The sequence below is a fragment of the Aethalodelphis obliquidens genome, unplaced genomic scaffold, assembly GCF_003676395.1.
Source record: "Aethalodelphis obliquidens isolate GAN/ISIS:26980383/991018 unplaced genomic scaffold, ASM367639v1 scaffold10, whole genome shotgun sequence".
Classification (NCBI taxonomy): domain Eukaryota; kingdom Metazoa; phylum Chordata; class Mammalia; order Artiodactyla; family Delphinidae; genus Aethalodelphis; species Aethalodelphis obliquidens.
This window is the reverse complement of record NW_020837954.1, coordinates 43,587,856-43,603,884: the sequence shown is the minus strand read 5'-3', so window position 1 is coordinate 43,603,884 and position 16,029 is coordinate 43,587,856. Positions and strand designations below refer to the sequence as shown.

Below are 16,029 nucleotides of genomic sequence, written 5' to 3'. Positions count from 1 at the left end.
TCCGTGCTTCTCATGCAGTTCTCCTTCATACTCGAAGAACGCATGTCATGGGATATACTTCTTATTCTTGTGTTAGAATCTAGAGCCCTATTTCTTGACTTTTCCAAGGGGGAGGATAAGCAGTAGCCCCCTTCCTCCTTTTTAGTGGCTTTTCAAAGAGCTTCTAAGGTTGACTCTTAGACTTAGAGGTGCCCTGAACCTGTAACGAGCCTGGGTATTTCTCTGAATACTACGATTTCATGTCCAAAATCTACTTCCCCATGTCAGATCTGTGCCGAAGGTGAAAAGAACAGGTTGGTTCATGAAGTTGAAGCCAGGCTTTGGAAATCACTAGCTACCTTAGAACAGAATATTTAGATATGTAGGGCAGACTGCCTCAGCTGTATAAGAATTCAGTGATTGAGTCCTCTGGGGATTGCAGGTTGCTCTGCTCTACTAAGTTCTGTAGGTACAAGCACTCCTCAGTTTGTCCTTTGAGCCTTGGCTGGAAGTAGGGTTGAGCCGAGCCTGGGGAACTCCGTCACCCTGAGTCCCTTGGTGTTTCTGACACTAGTGTGTTTCCAGATAGACTTTACCAGGCTGGCTATGGATGCCAATAGTTTCTCTGGTTCTGCTTCATTTAAAGGTATTTTTTGTCTTGCTAGGAAATTAACTGCATTTCACATCACACAAAACATTAACTTCGGAATTTTCTTACATTACATTAACTTACATAGATCTGCCCTCAAAACTTTTGAAGCAGTTCAAAATATGTGACTTAATTTTTCATGATTCTCAGTTCCTATTGAAGAAATAAGGAAAATCCACCCAGTCTCAAGAAAAGACCTCTTCCATGTCAGAGAATGTTGAGAGCCTCTATAGGATACTATTTCTAATGTTAGTCCCTGTTGACTGAAGAAAATATGTAATGACAAAAAGCTGTATTGAATTCAGTAATGTTAAGTGAATTCGCATCTCCATCCTTTAAAACAATAGTACATATCTGTAGGAAACATATGCACTGTCTGTAGACAGCGGGGATCTGAGGATTCACAAGCCCCCTGTAATTAAGCTGTGGCTGCCCAGCGATGTTTGTCCCACAGATTGGGAGGTCCTGGGCCCGTGGTAGTTCCGGCCTGGTCATCTTGTTAAGATTCCTTCATGGTGTGGGGCTTTGCTGACCAGACAAGGGGAGGGCAGCTGGCGACATGGCTGGGGCCCAGCCTTGAGGGTTCTCACGTGGGAGAGGCTGAGCTGCATGTACCCACTGTTGCCTGCTACTGATTCTCTTTATTCATTGAAGATCCCCTCAGAGACGTGAGAAAGCTAATGGTTTAAGTACCCCATCAGAATCTCCACATTTCCACTTGGGGTGAGTCTAATCTTCACCCTCTCATCACATGTACTGGTAATAACCCTCCCTCCATTTCCTTCTCCTCACAGCGCACCCCGCAGAATCAAGCCTCATTATTGCCAGGGCCATGCTGACTTCCTTTTTTTTTTTTTGGAAGCGGTACCATCGTGCACCTTGGGAAAATTCCTGTGTTGGTCTGACTTGACGTTTCCTTTGCTCCCCTGACCACTCCTGTTGGGATTCTCCCAGCATCCTTAGTTATAGGGAGACAGTCCATGGCTGTTTATCCTTTGGTCGTCAGCACTGGCTTTGACTCTGCTGATCTGGATTCCTTGGACCCAGAGCTGGAGGTGATGTTATAAGACTTCCAGTGAGAAGTCTCAGGCTGTGGGTTGGGCAGCACGCTTTTCTCTGGCTGTGTATTTTGGTTGAAACCACTGGTGGCTGGGAGGTACTTTAATTCAGTGGTATTTCTGATAGCACTTGAAGCAGAAGTCTGCAGTCAGGGAAAAAGTTGGTCCTTCTCCCTCCCTCAAGATGGGCTGGGAAGAGTGGGTTTTAGTTGAATGGCTCTCTCTAGCCCTAAAATGAGAGCCACCCTGGTTATATACTGGTATCTCCAGGGCAGTCATAGCCCACAGATTCCTCAGTCTTCCTTCTTTACTGTCCTTTAGGGGAAAGACCAGTGCTTCTGGGCCTTTGATGCCCCTATCCTATAAGAGAGTTGGCGGGGTACCCAGTCAGTGACCTTGGAGTTACTGGCTTGCCACTGTGAGCTGATTACAGGGTTTTGAAAGCAAGCGCCTGTCATTTTCCTCTCCATTCCCAGACAAACCGAGGGTTCGAGTCCAGCCTTATGTACTGCCCACATAGGTCTGTCCCAAAGTGCACTGGGTTGGTGCAGCCTTGTTGGTTGATTTTTGTTTTTGAAACATGGATGGCTTTGAAAGTTGCCTGAGCATGCCGTAAGCTTGGAAGGAGAAATTGAGAAAGGGTGTGAGTGGAGTGGCCTGGCCTGGCCCATCTCTGCTAGCTCATTGCCCGGTGCTTGCCTTGCATTGCAGATCTCAGCACTGCAGTTTTTCTAATGTCACCAGTGTGTTATAGTCAGCGCCTGCGGAGTGATTGCCTCTCCCTTAAGTTGGGCTTCGGCAAGACCCTGGCCAGTGCCCGGCAGTCCTTATTCTCGCTGTCCTCTTGCCAGCCTGCCCAGCAGGTCTTCCCACAGCTCCATAGCCGCATGTGAGGGGTGGGTTTTGTCTCTGCTTTTCATTCCCTAGAGCATGTGCACTTTTGCTAATGAAGCGGGTGGGCTCAGTAAGGCTTGTTGCCTATACCCCGAGGCTCTTGGGCTTTGCTGTAATCAAGCAGACAGGGAGAGGCATTTCCATAGGCCCAGGGAGCTGAGGGTAAAGGAAGTAACCAGTTCTCACAGTTTCCTCACTTCCTCTCATTCAGCCTCAAGTCCCTGGTAGATGGATACAAACAGTGGTCGTCCAGTGCCCCCAACCTGGGGAAGGGGCCGAGGAATAGTCCAGCCCTGCCAGGGTTCACCAGCCTTATGGAGATGGGTAAGTACTGCCTTTGTCTTGACTCTCCTCCTGTTCCCTCAGGGAATTCTTGGCCAAGCTTCTCGGAATCTTTAAGGACCCCTAGTACTGCTTCATGGGGGTGTTTCCTCTTTTCCTCAACTCCTGGTCCCCCCCACCCTCCACCCCGCTTGTTCCTTCTCCGTTTGCTCTACTCTCATTCCACTGAGTCTTCTCAAATCACTACTGCTGCCATGGAACCTGCCTTTGGCCTCCTATCCCAAGGGGCCAGTTATAGTCTTCTTAGGGCAGTGAAGAAGGGGGAGGCCTAGAATCAGGCAGTTTCCTTTCCTGGGTCTATTTCTGTGTATTTTAATGTGGGGAGTCCACAGAATGGGAGATGGTGATAGAAGACACCTCAGTGTTCCTCCAAGGAAGCTTTTCCAGTGTTGCCCTGTGATTACTGAATGGGTAAGGCCTTCTCCAGGCTCTCTCAGAAAGTACTCTTCTCTCTAGAATTCCAAGATCATAATAAGTCAGTCCACAGAGTAGATGGGCCTTCACCCACGCAGGGGGTTCTAATCCTTTGCAGGAGACTAGTCTTTTTCTTTTTTTAAAATTTTGGTTGCACCAGCTCTTAGTTGCGGCAGGCGTGCTCCTTAGTTGCAGCTTGCCGGCTCCTTAGTTGTGGCCGGTGGGCTCCTTAGTTGTGGCTCGTGGACTCTTCAGTTGGGGCATGCGAACTCTCAGTTGCAGCATGCGTGTGGGATCTAGTTCCCTGACTAGGGATCGAACCTGGGTCCCCTGCCTTGGGAGTGCGGAGTCGTAACCACTGGGCCACCAGGGACGTCCTGCAGGACGCTAGTCTTAAGACAGGTCTGTAGGCCATTATTCTAAAAATCCAAGGTCCCTTCCAGTTTCAAGTTGTAAAATAATTAGGGATCTGTCTGTTCTAGGAAACTCATACCGCACTTCTTGTGTTGAGGGTCCCCACGACAGAAGGAGCAAATTAGCAGATCGTCTTTTCTGCACATAGGAAAACAGGCTGTGGAGTGGAGAGTGATTCCCCCACATTGGTCACAGTTGAGTGTGGAGGCATGAAGCCCTGTTGGTTCTTTGTCCTGCATCTCAGACTGTTCAACGTCTGCATCCCTGGCACTAGGCCAGGGGCCTGGGGTCGGGGAGAAGGACCAGGTTCTTACTCTTGCCGCTTCGTTCCCATTTTCTGTTCCCCCTCCACTCCTCTCATCTTCGCAGAGGACGAGGACAGCGAAGGTCCACGGAGTGGGGAGAGTCGTCCACAGCCGTCACCCAACCAGTCCTACCTCTGTATCCCATTCCCTCGTGGAGAGGATGGGGACGGCCCCCCCGGCGACGGCGTCCACGAGGAGCCCACCCCAGTCAACTCGGCCACCAGTACCCCCCAGCTGACGCCAACCAACAGCCTCAAGCGGGGCGGCCCCCACCACCGCCGCTGTGAGGTGGCTCTGCTCGGCTGTGGGGCCGTCCTGGCAGCCACGGGCCTCGGCTGTGACCTGCTGGAAGCTGGCAAGTGCCAGCTGCTCCCCCCGGAGGAGCCCGAGCCGCCAGCCCGGGAGGAGAAGAAAAGGCGCGAGGGCCTTTTCCAGAGAGCCAGCCGTCCCCGTCGGAGCACCAGCCCCCCATCCCGGAAGCTCTTCAAGAAGGAGGAGCCCGTGCTGTTGCTAGGAGACCCCTCTGCCTCCCTCACACTGCTCTCGCTCTCCTCCATCTCCGAGTGCAACTCCACGCGCTCCCTGCTGCGTTCCGACAGTGATGAGATTGTGGTGTACGAGATGCCCGTCAGCCCCGGGGAGGCCCCACCCCTGAGCCCCTGCACCCGCAATCCCCTGGTCAATGTCCGAGTGGAGCGCTTCAAGCGAGACCCGAGGCAGTCCCTGACCCCCACCCACGTCACCCTCACGGCCCCCCGCGCCGAGCCCAGCGCTCACCGGCGGACTCCTTCCGATGGGGCCCTCAAGCCGGCGGCCCCTCGAGCCAGCAGGAGCCCCTCCAGCAACGGGCTGAGCCCCAGCCCTGGAGCAGGTGAGGCCTGCCCGCCCCCTCCTTCCTCTTGCCCGCCTTCGTGCTTCCCCCAGGAGTGGAGATATCGGGGTCAGCTCCGTTTCTCCTCTGGCTCAGCCAGTCGAGACAGGCCGCTCTGGGCCGCGGGAGGTGGCCGACTTCTCTCCGTCCTGTGCCTCAGGGGGTCTTCCCTGAGGAGGGAGAGCAGACAGGCAGGCTCTGGGAAGAATCCCATCAGGACTCCGGGGGGATGCTCAGGCCCTGGGTGTGGGAGCGTGCGGCGCGGTGCTTTCAGGACAAGGGCAGGAGTCCAGCTCTGTTCCCTGCAGAGGAGGCTGCAGTTACCGAGAGCAATCCTGCCCTGCACGCAGGAGGGTATTTTCGGCCACGCAGCTGGGCTCTCGTCTCTCGTTACAGTGTGAGTCCAGACACTCTCAGAAGGCGAGCTTCCGCCCGGGCATCACGCCCTCCATCACTCATCCCTTAGTCACTCATCCCATCGCTCAGACGCGGAGATGTGTCCAGGTGAACCGCTGTGCCGGAGCACGCGCTCGCCTTCTCCGTCTGACGTCCAGCACACCCTGACGTGCACTGTCACTCTGGGCCTTCCCCACCCTGTCCCTTGCGCCCTAGAAGACCGCAGTCTGACCTAGAAACCACCTCGGATCCCGTAGGAGAAGAGAACATGGCAATACCCTCTCAGTGAGATTTGAGTGTGAACGACAATAGTACTGGACCATTCAGCTTGCCCTTCCCCTGCTAAGATTTTTTGGTTACAATCAGATAGGTGGCCTCTTTGGGAAAAGAGACCCCTAGGTTACTCGTCTTTAGGTTTCTGACACCTAGCTTTGTTCTTGTCACACGTTTATTAAATGGATGAACTGTGAAGGAACAGACATTTCCTCAAGTTTCACGACAGATACGAGCCCCGTGTGTCCCATTATTATCAGATCACAGGGACCGTGGCCTTGTAGTTCACTATTACATCCCCGGTGCCTGCCAGCACACTGCATGAAAAATAGTAGGCGCTCGCAATTCACGTTACCCCCAAGCGGACAGGGACGCGGCGAGGTGGGGAGGAAGCAGCGTGTGTGGCGCCGTGATCGAACGCCTCTCCCTTTGTCTCTTTGACCAGGAATGTTGAAAACCCCCAGCCCCAGCCGAGACCCAGGGGAATTCCCCCGTCTCCCTGACCCCAATGTGGTCTTTCCCCCGACCCCAAGGCGCTGGAACACACAGCAGGACTCTGCCTTGGAGAGACCCAAGACCCTGGAGTTTCTGCCTCGGCCGCGTCCTTCTGCCAACCGGCAGCGACTGGACCCTTGGTGGTTCGTGTCTCCCAGCCACGCCCGCAGCGCCTCCCCAGCCAACAGTTCCAGCACGGAGACGCCCAGCAACCTGGACTCCTGCTTGGCAAGCAGCAGCAGCACCGTGGAGGAGCGGCCTGGGCTGCCAGCCCTGCCCCCCTTCCAGGCGGGGCCGCTGCCGCCCGCCGAGCGGACGCTTCTGGACCTGGACGCGGAGGGCCAGAGTCAGGACGGCACCGTGCCGCTGTGCAGAGCCGCACTGAACACACACAGGCCTGCTCCTTACGAGATCCAGCAAGAGTTCTGGTCTTAGCGCGAAAAGGGTTGGGGGCGGGCAAGGGGGAAGCAGGAGATGGGGGGAGCCGGCTGGCGCAGCCCTGTCTCAGAATTGGACCCCCTGAGCTCCCGCCCTCCTTCTTGCACTGATAATGCACTTTGAAGATGGAAGGGATGGAAGCAGGGCCCCTTGAGAGGGCTTCGTGCCCTGCAGGGCCCTTCTCCCCAGGTCCACTGGAAGGGCCGTGGCTGTGTAGGGCAGGGAGGGGTGCGTGCATGTCCTCCACCCTCCACAGTCTTCCTTGCCTTCGAGGTGACCCTGCAGAGTCCCTCAGCCGAATCTGTCTGCTGCCCCCTCTCCTCAGCCCCCTGGATGTGCCCTCCTGGGCTCCCTCTGTTAGCCCTGAGTTCAGCCTTTCCAAACACCAGTATTGGATGTTCTGTGATTGATTTTGCACCTCTTCCACATTCTTCCCTGATACTCATGAATCAGAATCTCGTTTGGTGTGAGCTGTGAGCTTCTCTGTGTCCTGAGCCCTTCGGTGCCGGCCAGAGGACTAAAGGCAAAGTGCCCCAGTGTCGGGCACAGGAGTCGATGCAGCTAGTACCGCCTACTGCACTTCCAGGCGCCCCACTTATTCATCTGAGCTTCCCAGTGGTAGGGACCTGCCTCTGTGAGACAGGGGTGGGGAGGGAGTTAGGAAATACAGTTGAGTTGCAGCAAAGAGGGTAACGGAGTCTGTCTGTCCTCACTCCTTTTGTAAACTCAAAGAAGGGCAGAAACCAGCACCTGTTGACGGCACCCATCTCCTACCTGGGCTCCAGATGTGGTCAGACCAGGTTCTGATACAAACACACTCTCATCCCAGGAATAGTTTCCAGGGAGACTCACTGGTGACAGTTCTGAAACCAGAGACAAAGTTCTTGTGTTTGTCCGTTTGGTCATCTGATCTGTATGGGTTCTTCCCTTCCCTTGATCTTTGTTGCAGCCCCTGGAATTAGTGGACTTCAGGTTATGTGTTTGGTGGGGAGATGTCTCTGCACTGCACCAGAATAGCATATGGGGGTGGGTCCTGGACCCTGGGAGTTGGAACTGTGGGGATTCCTTCTCATCCATCATTACTCTGTGATGCCCTTGAAGTAAAACGGAGCGCTTTTTAGTTCCTTGTGTGAATGGATGTGGTGAGTGATGATGTCTGTAGGGTGCTCAGTGAGCCCCTGATGTACAGTAACCTTCAAATTCCGAGTACTGGAGGCCAACCAAGGCCTCTTGTCTCTGTGCACAGATAGCCCTCCTGCTGGGCTCTGGACCATGAGCTGGGTAGGAAGGACAACAGAGGCCAACCCCGGCTTTTCTGGAATTTGTTTCCTTAACTTGAATGTTGAGCTTCTTCTGGAGCTTTCTGACGTGTATCTCCACATTTCCTCTTACCCTCAGGCACCTGCAGCAAGTGTGAACAGTTGTCTTTGCATGGGAATAACAGCTTGACAGGAGTAGAGTCCTTAGGTCACGCTCCTCCCCCCTCAAGACTCTACACATCACTGTCTTCTGTCCTGGACTATTTCTCTGCAGGTGTTGGAGGGCCACCTGCAGGTTCCTTGCGTTTGCTGCCTGGATGCCAGGACAGGAGAGCAGCCATCCGGGCACGAGGGATGGATTTGGTCATTGCTTGCTCTGTAACTACAATAGAAGTCCTGCCCTGGGGAGGACAAAAGGGGAAGACCTTGGCTTTCAAGTTGTTGGTTGTTTTACGAGCCCACTGGCAGACACTCTGGTTCAAGGGCCCCGTGTAGTCTTGGGCGGGGAGGCACTGTTGGTTTTGTTGTCCAGGGTTCTGTTATTGCGTCTCATCTCTCTCCGTCTCTTTGTTCAGCGAAGACAGTACGTAAGAGATTATTTTTGCCCCCATGCCCCACTCCTCGGCTAGGAGGGGGGAAGTGTGAATCCCGTCAGCAGTTCCAGCCAACCACGTGACTCCCCTTCATTCCCGATGGGGAGAGGGACACAGATGGCCTGTTCTGTGCCCTTTCCCAGGACTCTCCAGGGCCCCAGGCCCTAAGCCACTAACACATCTCTAAACCCTTAGCCCCACTAAATGGCCCCCCGGTGGGTGCAGCATACAGTGTCGTCCAGACCATGCTGGCTCTGGACAGTGCTCTGTGGAAGGAGGCAGGAAGCCTTCCTTTGCTCATTTTCTGCTTTCTGTCATTTTGTTGGATTGCAGCTGTCTGTCTTGGAAGTGTAGTGTAACTGGTGAGGAGTAGACTGATGGCTCGCTGCCGCCGAGTAAGAGGTTGAACCCGGTTCTTCCTCATCCATCCACGGCAAGACAAGGGAAGGCTGGGTGTCTGCTAAGGGAGCGATTATACCCGCAAAAAGCGGAAGCGAGGTTATTCTGAAGGTGCTTCTGTGGACTTCCACGAAGATGGAGGACTTACCATCTCGCAGCTCCTCCAAACCGGGTCTCCGAAGGGCCCCTGCCTGCCACACTCTCTCTGTGGGGCAAGGCTCAGGTGGGATAAGGATCCTGTAATAGTAACAGGTTTGGGTTGCTTTCTGTCCACTCAGCTTCCCTTGTCTCCATGGTCATGGGCAGGGGCAGGCCTGGGAGCGGGGGATCAAACCCCTGCAGCAGCAGTAGCTGACCCCCTTTCCCTTTCCTCAGACACTTTCCCACCCCTCTTGGCAGGTGCTGCCACGTGGAAGATGGTGATGGGAAACAGATACTGCTCTCTGCCCCTTCTCCTTGACTCCTTCAGTTCCTTCCACTGATTTTGCACAGGACTGTCCTCTGTCCTTGGGGATCCAGGCCACTGCCAGGGGCTGAGTAGATGTCCCAGTTATTTTCATATGTTATGTCTAAGATGCTTTGACAGATGCTCTTATCTTCACATCTTTTAGTATCCGGAGGTCTGGTAGTGAAGATGATGGTGGTGGTACCTTGCATTTGGATGACTCAGAATTGTGCTAACCTTTCCTCTTGACCTTTACAAAATTACATTATTTGCCTTCTACATTTGTTATGCTTACTGGTAGAGAAGGGGAAGTGCTTAAAGATGAAGATTCAAGTGAAGAGAGGTTAAAAAGCTGCTTGGACTGATTGCTGAGTCGGGCAGCAGACTCCTGAGACCTGAACAGATTGGCTCTGTTCTCCGTTCTGCTTTTGCTGTCTGACCTTGGGCTTGTCTCTTAGTCCCTCTCAAATTTCCTTCCTGTAAAAGCAACCATCACCTGCTTCCCTCACAAGGGCAAGAGAGTGTGCATCAGAGCAGGTCCGTGAAGCCCGTGGCTCCCTGCCGGCGAATAGGACAAACGCTGAAGTTGACGATGCAGTTCTTACCGCCTTTGCCTCTAGGGGACTTGCCTGCTTCCTCTGGCTTCTGGAAGAGGAATGATTTGGAGTTGGCTTAGCATGACTGATGGGGACGGTGGTCAGGCACATGCTCTTCTACTGCATTATGTCGCCCCTGGTGTTCACAAGCATCCCTCCTAATTCCCCCACCTGATTTGTCAGGCTGATGGTCCTACCATTAGTGTCTTACAGAGGGGGCGATGGGAGACGGGGAGCTGGAGGCAACATCCCGGTGATGATTCGGGGTCTCTTGTTTCTTGGAGTCATTCCCAAGTTCTGATGTGTTTAGAGGCTGGAAGCAGCCCGGTTCCAGAAGGAATCCTTGGGAAAGGGGGACATGGGTCATGGTGTGGGCTTCCTCACAAGGCCCCTTTCCCCTCAGACCACAGTTGCTCAGGGACGCCATAAGACACCCCAAGGGCATCTAGGCCTAACGTGGTATCAACAGTCTTGCTTCACAGCCCCCCGTTGGAGGCTTCTTCCCTGCTCCCTCCCACACAGGGAAAGAGCCCTCCCGAGCATTCCTAATTCTTCCAGCTCGATTTTCACAAGGCACAGAGCAGCGGGTGCCGAGGGCTGGGTGCTCTGAGTGGTACACCGCACGGTTGAAATGTCCGTGCGGCAGGCCCCTCTGTGAATGCAGGACCTTGACCTTTTCTGCGTGTGTTTCTTTTAGCCTGTGCCTTTGACTCAGGTGTGCGTCGGGCAGGTCAGAAACACCATTGTCTCCTGAAGAATTTCGGGGAAGGAGCAGGTGTTGCCGCTTCTGTAGCGGCAGGCTTCTCCTGAGGACTCTGCCAGAGACTGTAGACCGGGGTCGGGGGGAGAGCAGCTCACAGTGCCTTGTAAGTGAACGTGGTGGCACGAGCGGCAGGAATCTGGTGATCGGAGCTACCCGCCTGCATGTTGTGTGATGTCGCAAACATCTCTCCCCTCTCTGGACCTCTGAGCCCAGCTGTGAACTGAGGATGATGAAGCACGAAGCCTTTCTAGCTTGAAAATCTGTGGTCCTGGGGCCCCTGGTCTAGCACTGGTAAGCCTCCCCTTGCTGGGTTGCTTCCTTTTGTGGAGAACAGTGTGTGTGCGTGTGCGTGCGTGTGCGTGTGCGTGTGGTTGGAAGTCAAAAACAGTCAAATATTGGCCATTTCATGTGGTTTGACCAACTAGACCACCTGCCTCTTCTCCTTGGCTTCAGGCCTGAGATGACTTCCTTTCAAGCTCCAGCTGTTGTGAGGAACATATTCCCAAATGTCTCTCTTTGTTCAGACAGATCATTGTTTTCTTAGATCAGGAATTCAAATGAATAAAAGTCCACATCAGAAGGGGAAACCCAGTGCTACTTCCAGGGAGCCCTCAGTCCCTGGCTTTGCCCTGGCCTTGCCTCCTGGGTGCCTGCCGCCCCAGGCACTGGCTTTGGAAGGGCAGGAGGCAGAAACTGGAGTCCTAGCTGATTAAGGCTAATTAATGGGGCTTAGGTGGCTAATTAGCCTGACCCGGCCCGGGCTTCTGGTTGGCTGTACGGGCCAGGTGAGCCTCTCATTCACTTAGATTATTTTCCATTTGTCCTGTTACACTACTGACAGGCCTCACCCCGTCCCTTGTCCACTTCAGGGAGCCCCGATTTGTCCTGCCGGAGGTTGGGCTGCTCCTTGCTCTGGAGCCAGTAGGACTGGTTCTTCCTGATTCTTACCGGTTGTGTGGTTCCCTGCATCCCCTGCCCATGGCCTTCCTTTGGGTCTTTCACTCATGACCACAGCTAGTTGCAAAGAGCCTCGGGGCCCAGCTGGTTAGCTGAGGCATGAGCTTTTCTACTCCTCTCTTTGTTTCTCTTGGAAACAGACTTGCCTTTTCCCTGACCCAATCTCCTTCCTGACTGGTCTGACCCCCCCTCCCTGCAAACACCCACAACCTAGTTTTACTAGCCTGATTGGCATGCGTGAACCTGGCAGCTAGATAGGTATCTCAGGACAGACACCAGAGTACAATTTCAGAGGTTCAGAGATAGGCCTTTCCTATTGGGATGTGTGAGCTAGACATTCAGGAAATCTGAACCCAGAGGTCAGATTGATTTATCAAGAGGGGTCCTGGTGAGTGATGGCCCCGTGGATGTGGTGGTCTTGCTCTACACTCCCTGTAGTCCAAGACCGTGACGTGTTGCCCACGTTCCTGAAATCCTTCACACCCAGGTACTTGCTTTGACAGATCCCGACTTTATTTAAAATTTTGATATTGTGTTCATCGTGCACTTTTCATTAACTTTAACTTTTAAAAGTATTGCATTGAAATAATGATTCATCTGGATAACTGAGTTTTGTTTTGTTTTGTTTTTGGTGACCCCTTAAATTCTGTGTACAAGGCGAGTGCCTCACCTTATCCTAGTCTCAGCCCTACCTGTTCCTCCCCTGAACAAGCTCAGGCAGAGCTGTGAGGTAGGGTTAGGTCTTTCCTGGTTGCCCTTCCCTTCAGTCCTGAGTCGGGTGGTAGCTCTCTGAAAGTGTTTGCGTTTGAATAGGAATGTGTTGACTTAACAGCAGTGAAACACCTAGGGCAGTTTTCAGCCTTGGACCTGTGACTGAGGTGACTCTTCCTGGATGTCCCCCAGCTTCCTTTCAGCCTCTCTGAAACCCTGAGGCCACTTAGAGGTGTGTATGTGCTTTAAGGGAAAGGGAAGGGATTACAGTGGAGAGGATTCTTCAGAGTACATTTGAAACCTCTTTGGGCCATCTTTGAACTTGCAGAGAAGTGAATAAATCATTCTCTCTCCCAGTTCTAGAAAGGACAGAAGTTAGAGGTGTTTTTACTCCCGTGCCTGCCTAGCACTGTGCCTGGCCTACCGTGACCTTCAGCCATCATATCACCTCCCTTGGGATCTTTTTCGCTACCATTATTATTCTCTGTCATCTTTATTTTACTCTCATCATTTATCTTTCCCTCCAGTTCCAGAAGCCATGCTGGCTGTGGCTCTTTTCTTCATCACTGAATGAGGCATGGGTTTATCCTGGCCCGGGTATGGGGACTAACAATAAATTATATGAAACCATTATATTTCTTCTAGGTGAGAGGTGCTGTCCTAAAGGTTTATATTCTTTTCTTTCTTCTTTTTTTTTTTTTTGGACTCAAAATAATCCTGGGGGGGTGGGGGGGGGGATATTACCTCCATCTAAGGACGTGGAAACTGAGGCTCAGATGGTTGTGAAACATGCCCAAGGTCACATGGCTAGGAAGCAGTGTTGCTGACCTGTTTGGCTCCAAAGCCATGTCTTATTTTCCTCCGAACACATTTTAGGGCACTGTTTAGAAGTTCTGGGATAAAATCAGCCTAGCTTAGGTCCACTGAGGCTCTGAGGTAGCTCGTTGTCCGGGGAGGAGTTGTCCTGTGGCTAAGCCATCACCTCCCTTTGTGACTGGAGACACCCAGCAGGACGTGCAATCTCTCAGCCGACCTCCTCTCTGCTCCTGCTGCTTCCTCGTCCATCATTTCCTCTCCACGATTGTTCAGGGACCTGTTCCACGGGGGCGAGGGTTGAGCGTGTCCATCCTGTAGCTCTTCTCGCAGGACCACTGAAGGCCCATGGGCCTCTCGCCTCTGTTTCCAGCCCACAGTTGCCCCATTACCGCCCTTTAGCACAGCTTCAACCCACATCCCTCCCGGCCTCTGGAGTTTGGAAGCCTTACTGTAGCTCCTCTTGGGAACTTGAAATCAGGCTTTTGTCTTTGTATTGTATTGAGCCGCAAGCTCTTAATACCTAGTTGTAGCAAAGAAGGGAGGTGGTGAACCTGTCGACTTTCTCCTCTAACTACCCATGATAAACACACACACTCACGCTCACACACTCAATCTCACACACGCATGTTCACACACTCACACGGAGATTTAGTCTGAGACTATCTGTATCTTCTAGAGGGTTAAGGAAAGGAGTTGGAGATGGGTTTTACTTAATTCACAGAAAACCTTTCTTTGGGATTTTCCTCCCCCTTAGAGCCTTCAAGTCTAGGTAAAGTGGAAGTCCACATACACGTTAGTTTTGTTCCTCAGTATGTAGCTCCTAGTTTTCATCTTAAGCCCTCTCTGCTCCAGTGTCTTGTCCATGTGTGATGACCCCGTGTCCTTGAATTCCCATTTTGCTTTGGGATTTAAGTTATTGTAATTTGTCAACAATATTTAAAAATAGAAAAGTCCTGAAGGAAACTTATCAGGTTCTTTTCTTCGGCTTTTTTTTTTTTTCAAGGTACTGTAAATTGTTAACTAGGGATGCCAAGCAGGCTTGGATCAATGGCTAAACCTCTTATCGTATTACAGTGTGATGCTGATCTCAGCCTGGTCTCACCACCAGAGCACACACAGACTTGAATAAAACGATTACAATAATGACTTCTGGTTTGCTGTGGTGCTTTGTAAACTTGTCCTTTTCCCCTCTTTTCTTGGTGATTATACAAGATGTCCAAGTAACTGGCTGTTTCTTGAGAATTTCCATACGTAGGGGTAAAATAACTAGAGAGAGGGGCAGATATGGTGCAGGAAAGAGGAGGTGGCTGAGGAACCTCCCTGAAGGTCCTAGAGCCCCCAGCTGGACCCCAGGGGCCTTTCTGAAGCGTAGCACTGACCAATGCCTGCCCGGGCAGTTCAGTTTCTTCACATAACGTCCTTTCGCCCAGGTCGTGAATGTTGGCTTTCAGAGCTCCTAGCAAGTATGTGCTGTCTCTCACCCCCTATCACTGTCCACACAGACATTCCTGGTGAAGCTGCAAATGTGGCTAAGACGACAAACACCAATGGACTTGTACACTTGTGGACAAGGTTTGCCAGCTGTGAGTCACGGCTTCCTCGCGGTCTTGATAACTCTTAATAGCACTTGCGAGCTCTGTGACCTTGGGCAAACCACTTAATCTCTCTGGGCCTCTTCTGGAGCAGAGGCTGATCACAAAGCAGGCTTTGTGCTCTCGCTTTCCGTGATTGTGCTTTGGGTGGGGATGAGGGTGAAAACAGACAGAAGAATCTTGTTTGGGGGCATTCTTTGGCACTTTAGTCCACTGTTTCATTATTCAGCTGCATGTGGAAAAGTGGCTTCTGAATTTTTATATTGACCCGTTCGTGCTTTAATACTGTGACCTTCACTCACTGCATCCCTCTTAGCCCCTTCCTCTGCTACCCACGGACGGTGACTGTGGTGGGTGCTGGGCGCTAAGACTGTGGGGGGAAAGGTGACCTTGTGCTGGACTTCAAAGTAGGTGTGACCAGGGCCACATAACCTTTGTCAGGCTGATTGGGCAAAGATGAAAAATTGACCCAACTCCTTGCTTGAGAAGATGCTGTGAGAGGAGTATGTATATAAATGGCTCCATGTTTCTGCAAAGCGGTTTGACCATGTGGCATTAATTCTATAACGTGGACCCAGAAATTTCATTTAGTAATAACAACTAGCTACAATGCGCCACGCCTTGTGCTAAGACTTGACCTGCATTATCTCATTTACAACATCTCAACATCCTAAGAGCGGATCCCATTATTCTCTCCATTGTATACTGAGAAAAATGAAGACTGGAGTCAAGTAACAGGCCCCAGGCCACAGAACTCTCAAACAGTGAAGCTGAGATTTGTCTGATTCTAGCCCCTGCACTCATATCAAAGAATGAGTCAGATGCAAAGACTTGTTTAACAAGTCGTCTCAACTTTATTTACAGGAGGGTTCTAGTGACTACAAATGACCCAAACAAGATTTGGGGGGTCTACTTCTACCCTCTTCCTCAGTCAACGTGGGATCTGAGAACATGAGAGCATGGTTTTTTTTTGTAACTTTATTTAATTATTTATTTATTTTTGGCTGCATTGGGTCTTCGTTGCTGGGCTTTCTCTAGTTACGGTGAGCGGGCGCTACTCTTCGTTGCAGTGTGGGGGCTTCTCGTTGCGGAGCACAGGCTCTAGTTGTGGCTCGCGGGCTCTAGAGCGCAGGCTCAGTAGTTGAGGTGCATGGGCTTAGTTGCCCCATGGCATGTGGGATCTAGGCACACAGGCCTCAGTAGTTGTGGCACATGGGCTCAGTAGTTGTGACTCGCGGGCTCTAGAGTGCAGGCTCAGTAATTGAGGTGCATGGGCTTAGTTGCTCCATGGCATGTGGGATCTTCCTGGACTAGGGATCGAACCCGTGTCCCCTGCACTGGCAGGCTGATTCCTTTTTTTTTTTTTTTTT

General features: G+C 52.1%; 1 protein-coding gene across 2 annotated transcripts in view; it reads left to right on the top strand.

Annotated features, from left to right (window-relative positions):
• Positions 1-14,213, top strand: part of MAP3K9 (mitogen-activated protein kinase kinase kinase 9) — a 77,831-nt gene extending 63,618 nt beyond the window's left edge. For both annotated transcript variants that reach the window (XM_027111642.1, XM_027111643.1), the window contains 4 exons: positions 1,283-1,351; positions 2,792-2,904; positions 4,120-4,926; positions 6,041-14,213. In XM_027111642.1, coding sequence (XP_026967443.1) covers positions 1,283-1,351; positions 2,792-2,904; positions 4,120-4,926; positions 6,041-6,525 — 1,474 coding nt within the window. In that variant the 3' untranslated portion in view covers positions 6,526-14,213. The remainder of the gene's footprint in view (positions 1-1,282; positions 1,352-2,791; positions 2,905-4,119; positions 4,927-6,040) is intronic.
• Positions 14,214-16,029: the final 1,816 nt, after the last annotated feature.